General features: G+C 32.0%; 3 protein-coding genes and 1 non-coding gene across 5 annotated transcripts in view; 1 reads left to right on the top strand and 3 right to left on the bottom strand.

Moving 5' to 3' along the window:
* The window catches only part of LOC104266816, a 10149-nt gene extending 5948 nt beyond the window's left edge, over positions 1–4201 (bottom strand). Inside the window, exons 1-6 of one of the 2 annotated variants that reach the window (XM_026838983.1) lie at positions 4077–4201; positions 3692–3840; positions 3432–3517; positions 3223–3368; positions 2829–3017; positions 2256–2386 (exon numbers count right to left, since the gene is read on the bottom strand). In XM_026838983.1, the coding sequence (XP_026694784.1) occupies positions 2256–2386; positions 2829–3017; positions 3223–3368; positions 3432–3517; positions 3692–3840; positions 4077–4146 (771 nt within the window). In that variant the 5' untranslated portion in view covers positions 4147–4201. The remainder of the gene's footprint in view (positions 1–2255; positions 2387–2828; positions 3018–3222; positions 3369–3431; positions 3518–3691; positions 3841–4076) is intronic. The other variant, XM_026838982.1, reaches the window with a different exon arrangement.
* The window catches only part of LOC104266818 (basement membrane-specific heparan sulfate proteoglycan core protein-like), a 13916-nt gene extending 2825 nt beyond the window's left edge, over positions 1–11091 (bottom strand). Inside the window, exons 1-12 of the mRNA XM_026838980.1 lie at positions 10315–11091; positions 9982–10133; positions 9730–9803; positions 9540–9676; positions 9156–9344; positions 8037–8167; positions 7843–7984; positions 1266–1565; positions 936–1211; positions 482–628; positions 352–428; positions 54–294 (exon numbers count right to left, since the gene is read on the bottom strand). Coding sequence (XP_026694781.1) covers positions 54–294; positions 352–428; positions 482–628; positions 936–1211; positions 1266–1565; positions 7843–7984; positions 8037–8167; positions 9156–9344; positions 9540–9676; positions 9730–9803; positions 9982–10133; positions 10315–10387 — 1939 coding nt within the window. The 5' untranslated portion in view covers positions 10388–11091. The remainder of the gene's footprint in view (positions 1–53; positions 295–351; positions 429–481; positions 629–935; positions 1212–1265; positions 1566–7842; positions 7985–8036; positions 8168–9155; positions 9345–9539; positions 9677–9729; positions 9804–9981; positions 10134–10314) is intronic.
* Positions 5182–6588, bottom strand: LOC113475177. Its single transcript, XM_026838984.1, has 8 exons — positions 6479–6588; positions 6336–6412; positions 6050–6282; positions 5964–5995; positions 5853–5908; positions 5459–5516; positions 5357–5400; positions 5182–5299 (listed from the first exon to the last, which is right to left on the bottom strand). The coding sequence occupies exons 2-8, from the start codon at positions 6345–6347 to the stop codon at positions 5234–5236; spliced, it is 501 nt and encodes a 166-aa protein (XP_026694785.1). The 5' UTR covers positions 6348–6412; positions 6479–6588; the 3' UTR covers positions 5182–5233.
* On the top strand, positions 9982–10027 carry mir4170 (microRNA 4170). The gene has a single exon (NR_034566.1). It is a non-coding gene; the product is annotated as a microRNA 4170 (primary transcript).
* Positions 11092–11097: the final 6 nt, after the last annotated feature.

Below are 11097 nucleotides of genomic sequence, written 5' to 3'. Positions count from 1 at the left end.
TAATATTCAACCAATGTTTCATCCGGTGTTGTAATTATTATAAATATTCCTGCCTTTATGTTCTTTATTGTTTTGCTGTCTTAAGCAAAAAACCACAAGAATAATGATCAATATAAAAGCCACCACCCCACCAATTGCAGCTCCGATTATAACACCCAAGTTATCTGGTGGTGGGATGGGTGGTGGTGGTGTAGGTTGCACTTCATTTATCACTGATATATTGAATGTGAAAGTATTTTTAAATATTCCGTTGTTGATTCTCAATGTATAATTCCCACTATCATTGAATGACGGCTGCAATGAATAGAAACATTGAAGCTGGATTACAATTTGTTTTTAACAATTTTAAACCTGGTTTCGAGTAAAAACAAAACTTTGTGATGTTGATGTTTGTGGCTGATTAGTTGCATCATTCGTTACCATGGCTCCTAAATACAGAGTGGTTTATATTTTGTAAAGCAAAGGCTTATGGGAGACATACCATCCTTTGTTAAAGTGGTTGTATAAGTAGTTGGGTTAAGTGAGAATGTGATGGTACATGATCTTGGACCAGGTGGGGCAATATACCATGTACATATGTTACTGTGGCTGGTTGTACCATCATTCACTGCAAATCCTTCAGCTGCATCTGGAGATGTAAAAGGTTTTGTTCAACAAACATGGTTTACACAGAAAGCAACTTATTGTTTAACATGTTTATTGCATAAAAGTTCTAATAATTTGAAAATATTACAAACATAAAAAAACATAGATAAAACTATTAAAGATTGAAATAGTATATTAGGTTTTATGACAAAGGCTTACATAAATTGCATTATAGTTACAACATTAAAATTCAACAAAACACTTATTAGCTCAATTTAAATGCAGTCAAGTAAGATACAATCATATTATTTTTAAATTAAACATTTCCATGCATATGTTGCTTTACTCACAATATACATCAACGTATAAAGATGATGAAAAATTTCCAAAAGCATCGCTTGTGTGACAAGAATATGATCCTGTATCTTCTGGGGATAGATTTTTTATGTTTAGAATACCCAAACTTGTTCCTGACTTTATGATTCCATCTTTCTTCCAAATTATCTTTGTGTTTATTTCATTTTGGTTTTCAATTCCACAAGCTAAACTTAAACTTTCTGTTTTGTTTCTTGTGATGGTAGAAGCTGTTGTTGTTGATCCATCAACCACTATATATGGTACTCCTGCTGAATAATCAATGTAAATAAATGAAAGCTGTTTTTCACTTGAGTTCAACTTACGAGTTACAGGAACCACTGTTATGTGTTGAGTAATGCTGGTAGTACCACCTCCACAAACACCATTACCAACCGTACATGTGATGGTTGTGGAACCAATAACATTTACATTGTTGATCTCACAAGTGTTTGGTAAACTACCACAATTTGTAGAAGAACAAGACCAGTTACAAGTTACAGCAGGGTTTCCATCAGCTGAGCAATTCATGGTCAACGTCTCATCTGATCTAAGCAGGTAATCACTGCTTGAATTGATCAACAGATCCGTAAATTTGGTTTCAAACTTTGGATTCGTTGCTGAATCTGGAGCACAGGTTGCTCATTAAACAATTAGAACTTGAACATTTACTAATCATCTGCTATTTTGCATTACTATCTTAATTGGTGGCATAAAAGAAATACTTCATCAAAGCAGCGTAAACTGTCTAACACTTTATATTCCTAATCACAACTAGTAGAGACTAGAGAGTGTTGATTTAAAAAAATAACATATCTCATAGAGTAACTTCCCACTTTAAAAAAACATAACAATTTTATGTAATGGGACATAAGCAAACACCTTTCTACATAGATTGAAAGAAGATTTAATATTGTAACCAGAAATGAAACTAAACATGAAAAAAACAAACAATTATTATAAATATGTTTGGGTTTAGAAAGAAAATTAAAGTCGCTGATTTTGTTTTAAAATAGCAAGGGTTTAGCGTGATGTGAAAGTACAGCTAATGCTATTAGCTGTGTTAGTAAAACCAGTTGTTCACAGCCATATAGAATAGACAATGAAATATTTTGTGCTTACAAAGAACAATCAATGTCTTGCTGTCTCTTCCCAAGTTTGTATATTCCTGCATGGCAGTGTAGCTATTTATAGCTCTACATTCCACTATATCTCCATTGCTTGAACTGCTAAGTGGATTGCTTGTCCATGTGTTTCCAACCAACTGGTAGAAACAACTAAATAAATACCAACTTAATATTTTACTTCAACTTTACCGTTTGGTTTTGATTATTGAAATAAATTTCAACTCTATCCAAAGAAGGGACACCCCCAGTTGCATTACATTGGAAAGTAGCAATGTTTCCAGCACAAATGGAATTGTTGCCAATCAATGTAGCAGTTGGTGCTGTGAAAAATAATAATCGTATTGCATATAGATGAGATATTGAATATAAAAGGAGACGCCCATTACCAAGTAGAGGTTGTTAGTAAAGCAGAAAGCAGTAAAAACATTATCAGTAATGCAGGTACTTTAATTTTAAACAAAAATACAGTTGGAAAAGGTTGTTTAAGTTCAACAGAACCAGTACAGTTTAAGGTACAACATATGAAGTTGTTTAAACTTTGTGGAACTATCAATTTTATAAGTGCAAATATTCATTCAAATTATGTGCAGTCAATACTACAACGCTAATTTTAATTTGGATAACTAAACAAATGTTAGATCAGAACTCTGAATAAATTATTTTAACACAATGCACTAACAAGAACTGACCGAAAAATACTCTGCTTACCCGTATAATATATTTCGCTGGGCCAACATACTTACTTTAATGATCTAAACCCACCTGCCCAACATTGAACTATCTTTTCATTCTCCCACTCTGCTGTAGCAAGGCATTTGGTTGCAGTGTTTCCAGTTGTTCCGTTTACATAAAATAAAGTTGAACCATGGGAACACTGGAAGTTAGCTTGAGTGTTGTAGACACCACTTGATGGGTTGACTGGAACATTGTTGGGTGTTGGAGATGAACACTCTGATTGTAACACATTATTTAACAATACAAATGGGTTGTAAAGTATTTAGTTAAAAGGAATAAAACTATATCCGTACACAACAAATATGTGAAGTTTAAATGAAAGAACAACTATGCTTTCTAAATGTTGTTTTACATGAAGCATCTTACAGTGTTTAACTAAACAATTGTATTTAAACTATACGGGCAATAAAATAGCTCCCACCTTTGATATGTAACTGAACTTGAGTGATACAACCGAATGACGAACAACTAAGAGAAACTGTTGCTTGATTGAGGGTCAAATTAACATTCCTGATTTCAAGGCTCACGGGGAAAGTGTCACCAGTGTTAACAATGGATGTTGTTGTGCTGAGAATAAACATATTAACGAATAATAACAGCATTCATAATTATTTAACTGATCAAACTTACCTTGATGATGTGTCATAACTGTTAGAAGGTGGATTAGCACGAAGTGGAACTTTTCCATTTTCAATCTGGTATCCTTCGACTGTAACCTGGTTTAAAAACAAAAAGCTGTTTTGTTTTCTTTAAATCAAGTTAAAAGCTAATATTGTGTTTTCAACTTTATATTTTTTTACTGTACTTAATATTTAATTTCCATTTTTGATTTAAATAGTTCACTTATTAGCCTATTAATATTTTGTTTAACTTGTTCAACAAAAACTTACATCATTTATTTTCCATGTTAATGTAGCTGCTGCACTCCCAATATAAGTCACATTACAAGTAGCAGTGGCAGTTGAACCAACTGATGATATTGGGGGTTGTAGAGATAACGCAGAGAATGTGAATGGAGCTTGGGCATTTACTGCAGAACCTGAAATATTATCATTAAAAACTTTAATATTTCTATTTATATCAAGCAAAGTCAACTGAGAACACTTTATCTACAAATGTTCTAACCACGTTAAGTAAAACCATAGATACTTGTTTAGGTATCTATGGTAAACCATTGCGAATCAAAAAGGGAGAATATAAAGTGAAGAGTTAAGGAAATTGAAGAAAACCACTATTACTTTTTTAAGTTTAGTTTTTTTAACATTGAACACCCACCATATATTATAATAGCAGCAAAGGTCCACAGCTTGATGAGATTAGTATATGCTGGTGAAATACAATTCATCTTATAACTACATATTCACTACAATAGCAAAATTTATGTATAATAATGTATCTGAAATAAAAGTAGATGCTTTTATTACACGTTATCTGAAATACAAAATAACATAATGTATCATTTTTGGGAAAAAAACTATTAAATGTCTGCAACAACATCTCAATATGCATACAACCTTAGACTATTTGCAAGTCAATGTTTACATAAGCATGACATGTGTCAGCCACTAGACACTATAATTAACATATACTGGGCATAGGCACCAAACTTTATATGGGCGAGAAAATACATTGAAAAACATTACCGTAAAACAAATATTATATCACTGGTTTAAATACTCTGTAATTATTGCTGGGCAAACATTTTTTTAAGAACAACCTGCCACCCAAGGTTTAGCACCTATGGTACTGAATCATGTAACTGAGATTAATTAAACGCTAGCTTGCAAAATTTTTTGTTGTTTAAACGTGATTCGTTACTTCCTTGTATCGGTTCCTTACACAAGTATCCATCAATGGAAAGAAGGAAGTAAACACAACATACATGTTAGCAATTAACAATAAAATGAGTAGGTGCTGTTTAAACAGTTCCTATTCCCATTCACCCACAGTGTAATGTTTACATATACAATACACATAACACTATGTATTGTAAATTAAAGATAATGCTTGACAGTATTTCAGTCAGAACAGCATTTTACAAAATATAACAAATAATCAAATATTATACAAATAAATTTAAATAATACAGATAAGGCAGATCACATTGGTATGAATGATACTACTAAGAAAATATTGATTTAATAAACCACAGTTACACATTAAAGCTTTAATGTAAACTAAGTATGCTTGAATGCTCGCGTATTAAATTCACATTACATGTGTTTTATATCAACCACCAAGTACAAATTAATACATTATCTTAAAACAAATAGTTTCTTTAATATAAACATGGTTTGTTAGATGTTAGATTGAGTCTAATTCTTTTTAACCCTAAGGTCTCTGTTGAACCATTCTGAAGACATTTAAATAAAATGGTATTTGTTTATATAAACAAAGTCATGTGTTCATATTGGGTTTCACTTTGATAAGGATTACCCTGCCGTATTCTCGTATTTTCTTCCAATAAAAGTTTCGTATCCATCGTTTGATGTTGTTACCTGAACATATTTACACAATAACTTAATCATATGGTTTAATATATTGGGATAACTTACAACACTTGGCCCCACACCTTGTATATCAGCATAACCTTGCTCATCTGTAGTAAGGTTAAGGTTAGATTGAAGGAAACCAATGATTAAAAATTTAAACCTTACCTCTTGTCACATTGACATTGTCCTTCAGATTCTCATAATTTGTTGATTGTTGAGATCTCTGTAAAAATAATAAATCAGCACTTTTATTTAACAAGTAATGTTTGTTTTAATATAAATTTTAGTTTTATTATTATTCTCAGTAAAGCTATTATAGACAAACAGCCAAGAAACTGTTTAAACAAAGTGGTAGGTTGAGTACACATTAAACATCTGAATGTTTAACCTCGTAACAGATATATGACTTCTTGTGTGAATAGCAAACAATATAGACAAACATTACAACCACTTTCATTTTGAAATTATACATTTAAACTACACTATTTTTTCAAATTTTCAGAAAATTTATTTTGTGCATAATTTGTCTCAAATTATTAAAATAAAAGCCATTTCTTACCGCAACAGGTTGGCTTGTATGGCTGCGGTTGGTTGGTTGGTTCAACTCAACATAATCTGTAATAAATACACTTGAAATAATTTTCATGTTACAAAAGCATGGTTAACCTACCATCAGCTGCAGTGTTGGTGTTTCCCTCAGATCTGTAAATAGAAATATATGAATAGTTGTGAATTTATGGTTGTTCACATGCAAACCTTGGGTGGGAAGTTTTAGGTTTCTTGTTTCTGTAAAGTTTAACAACAAGAAATGTGATTATGATCAGAAGAATCGCAATTATTGAACCAAGAACTGCCCCAACAATAGTAGCTGTGGTATCTTTAGGAACTACAATAGAATTTGAAACAAGAACTGTGAATGGGAAGATGACAGGAGTAAAAGTTGATGATGTCACTGTCAATGTGTATGAACCAGTGTCATTTTGAGTTGGCTGAAAATTAGTAGGAAGTTAGATGTTTTAATAAACTTAGTGATAAGACAAACCTGATTCTTCATGAATACATAGTTTTGAATGTTCGTGCTCTGAGGTTTATATTTGAAATCATTATCAGCAATCAACCCTGCAAAATGCTACTACTTCAGCAAAGGTTATATTAACTCCTAAAGCAAATAAGGTATTTAGCTACCATTTTTCTTCAAAATGGCAGAATGTGTGACTGGATTCAGTGAGAATGTGATGTTACAATAATTGTGGCCCAACAGTTTCCCATTCACATTGATTACCTATAGCATTAGTGATTTGAAACTGTTCTGCAGGATCTGTACATAAAACAAAAAAATATAGAAAATACCAATTGGATCAACTGTTTATCAAAATGAACCACTTACAGAGAACTGTTAAACTAACAGAAGTAGAAAAGTTTCCGAACGCATCAGATGTTTCACAAACATATAAACCATCATCTGATGATGCCACACTAGGTATGTACAATGATCCAATTGACCGAACAATTCCATCTTTTTTCCAAACTATCAACGTGTTCATTTCTTGCTGGTTTTGAATTCCACAAAATAAACTTAAACTTTCTGTTTTGTTTCTTGTGATGGAAGATGCTTTTGTTGTTGATCCATCAACCACTATGTTTGGATCTCCTGTTGAATAATCAGTGTAATTGATAAGTTGATTTGACATTAATCACATTTCAACTTACTAGTTTTAGATACCACTGTTATGTGTTGAGTAACACTAGTAGCACTACCTCCACAAACACCATTACCAACCGTACATGTGATGGTTGTGGAACCAACAACCTTTACATTGTTGATCTCACAAGCGTTCGGTAAACTACCACAATTTGTAGGAGAACAAGACCAGTTACAAGTTACAGCAGGGTTCCCATCAGCTGAGCAATTCATGGTCAACGTCTCATCTGATCTAAGCAGGTAACCACTGCTTGAATTGATCAACAGATCCGTGAATTTGGTTTCAAATTTTGGATTTGTTGCTGAATCTGGGGCACACAGTTTTCCATAACAACTAGAACTTGAACACTTCTGCTAGTTTACAACACTATATTAACTGGTAGGTGTAACTGAAATATCACCAAAGCAGCGTAAACTACCATTATATTGCCAATTACGACTAGTTGAGATGATAACTAACTAAAAAACTAATTTATTTGACAGAGTTACTTTCCCAATTTCAATGATATAATAATTTTATGCAATGTCACTTACGTTCAGCAAATAACTTTCTACACAGATAGAAAGTAGATTTAGGCCTACCATTTTAAGAAGAAATGAAACTAAACTTGAAACTAAGAAACTTTGTTGAAACATGAAAAGAATTTTTTTTTATAAAAGTGTGTCAATACTCAATAGCATATTTTTGGGTTTAGGAATAAAATAAAGCCCCTGATTTTGTTTTAAAATACCAAGAGTTTAGCGTGATGTGAAAGTACAGCTAATGCTATTAGTTGTGTGAGTAAAACCAGTTGTGCACAGAATCACAGGCATATAGAAAACAGACACTGAAATATTTTGTGCTTACAGTGAACATTTAATGTCTTGCTGTCTCTTCCCAAGTTTGTATATTCCTGCATGGCAGTGTAGCTATTTATAGCTCTACATTCCACTATATCTCCATTGTTTGAACTACTCAGTGGATTGCTTGTCCATGTGTTTCCAACCAACTGGTAGAAACAATTAAATAAACACCAGCTTAATATTTTACTCCAACTTTACCATTTGTTTTTGATTATTGAAATAAATTTCAACTCTGTCCAAAGAAGGGACACCCCCAGATGCAGTACATTGGAATGTAGCAATGTTTCCAGCACAAATGGTATTGTTGCCAATCAATGTAGCAGTTGGTGCTGTAAAATAAACATTTTGCAAGTGAATGAATGAATGTAACTTACTTTATCCCCGCATGGCCAGAAAATGACAACTGTTATAACGCGGGTGTTCATACACCTCATGCCAGCAGACGAGTTACCCTGTATGTTACTTTGTGGGTGATTATTTGTTTTTGGATTTTTTATGTATGGCCCTGAAAGCATTATAATCTTTAATTACTCATTGATTGGATGATTTTATACACTATGGTTTATATTATAAGACTTGGTTGGAAATTTTTCTTTAAGTGGAATCAATTAATTAAAATTTAAGGTACATTTTGGATTTAGCTCTTTTGAACAAACATAAAATTAATTGTTAATTACTCGCTTAGTGGGCGATTGTATGCACTCTGGTTTATAAAACTGTTTGGTTGGAAATATTTCATAATGTGCAATCATTGAATTAAAGTTTGTGGTACATATTGAAATCCCCTTTTGATCAAACACTGAAGTAATCTCATCTTTACAGTGTCCTTATCACGCTAATATTGCCTTTTTCCCACCCTTTTCTGCTTTTCGCTTGCTTATTACTGTTGCGTTTCATTCTCTAATGAAGTCTTGCCATATGACAGACGAACTGTTGGAAATACACTACGTTTTTATACCAGATGAGCCACTAATATATTATTTATACTATGCCTGGTAGCAGAAGTAACAGAATAATGAAGTAATCATTAATTACTTAATAAAAATGCGGTTTTAAATCTGGAAATTTTGTCTAAAATTTATAAATACATGTATATTATAATTTGTTTGATTTCAATCAAGAGATTAAAGATGAAAAAATTAAGAATTGAAACATGTGAAAAAATCATGGCAAAAAAATAATAAAAACAAGACCAACTGTTTCAAAAAAAAGAATCTATATGACTACCTACTTGCTCAAAACACTCTGGTTGGTTCAGAACTATGTAGCTTTTGCAAAAAAAATATATATATTTATAAATGTTGTGAAGGTACATACCTGACCAACATTGAACTATCTTTTCATTCTCCCACTCTGCTGTAGCAAGGCATTTGGTTGCAGTGTTTCCAGTTGTTCCATTTATATAAAATAAAGTTGAACCATGGGAACACTGGAAGTTAGCTTGAGTGTTGTAGACACCACTTGATGGGTTGACTGGAACATTGTTGGGTGTTGGAGATGAACAATCTAAATTAAATAAAAAATATAAAAGATGCCTATTTTCATAACTCATTGTTTAATGTTAAGCAATGGACTGTTCAATATAATCGATTTTGAAATATTGGGCAATATGGGCTTAAGTGTCCCATCTTCTCCCATTGTACTATACTTGTTTTGTAACCCGCCTTTAATTTAAAGTACAGGTTTATCTAAAATGTTCACCTTTAATTATTAGAACTTGTATTGTTACATTGCTTGTTGCAGTATTAGATGCAGCAATCTTTGTATTATTCTCACTAGATGATAGTTGGTTGATTTGAAATGTAACATCTGCTTGATTACTACTAATGGTAGTAGCTCTGTAAGATATAAACATAATCTCCTTTTATATTCAGTAAACTGTAGTATTTACCTGACCACCAATTTTCCATTTCCATAAGCTGGATTATATGCTGCTTTTGATGTTGAGAAATCATAACTTGCAACCTGAGTAGAAGCGTTAATTAGAAAGTAAATTTAAATTTATCTTTGTAGTGACCAGCATTGTTTTGTGTTCATATTACGAGCCGTTACCATGACATGCTTTCAGCAAACAATACGTTTAAAATTGAAGCTGTATATATCTATAATAAATATATATTTTAATTTTAGACATAATACTTACTGGAATTGGTGATTGGCTGATAAACGACCATGTTACCTTTGTACAGGTGGGTGTGTTATAAGAAGTAATTACAAATGTTGTGCTTGAGTTTGTTGAACGAACATATCCATCATTGACACTGTTTAATCGAATTCCACCAACAAAACAGCTATCTAAAAACAAAATCTGTTAAAATGATGAGAGTAATCACAGAAGATTAGCTTTAAGCCTACCACAGCATTACCTTATAGTTCATTGCACTAATTAGTGGCTTATTTTAATTGTTGGCTTTATAAACACTTTTTTGTCAGTTCTATTGCTTTTAATGCTTATACTTCTATTTAAATTGCTTACCAGCACTTTGAGCAGAACCAAGTTTCACAATACTCATAACAGCAACGACAGTTTGAATAACTAAATTATTCATATTTTAAAGTCTAATATTACAAGTTAATATGAATACAACTACAGATTCAACACATAGGCCGAGTGCAGTCAATCACTGAAAAGTAATAAAATACAGAAAGTATTAATACAAATCAATGCTTTAGCGCCTTATCCATTAGTAAAACATTTTCAAATACTTAACTTGCATATTGTACACAACTTCCACATTTAAATAAAAGTTCTGTTATGAGCAACACAGTATATCTCAATATATAAACAGCCTTAAATTATTTGCACTTCTATGTATACATGAGCATGGTAAAAATGCAAGGTAGCCAGTGACTGATAATGAGTCATGAAACTCAAGTTATTAAAATGGTGACTTGCAATTTGTGGTATTTTTTTCAACCTAATCTGTTACTTCCTTGTATCAGTTCCTTACACAAGTATCCATCAATGGAAAGAAGGAAGTAAACACAACATACATGTTAGCAATTAACAATAAAATGAGTAGGTGCTGTTTAAACAGTTCCTATTACCATTTACCCACAGTGTAATGTTTACATATACAATACACATAACACTATGTATTGTAAATTAAAGATAATGCATGACAGTATTTCAGTCAGGACAGCATGTTACAAAATATAACAAATAATCAAATATTATACAAATAAATTAAAATAATACAGATAAGGCAGATCACGTTGAATGAATATTACTACTAAGAAAATATTGGTTTGATAAACC

Source organism: Ciona intestinalis, unplaced genomic scaffold (assembly GCF_000224145.3).
Source record: "Ciona intestinalis unplaced genomic scaffold, KH HT000136.1, whole genome shotgun sequence".
In the NCBI taxonomy this organism is placed as follows: domain Eukaryota; kingdom Metazoa; phylum Chordata; class Ascidiacea; order Phlebobranchia; family Cionidae; genus Ciona; species Ciona intestinalis.
This window is presented reverse-complemented; position numbering and strand designations above follow the sequence as displayed.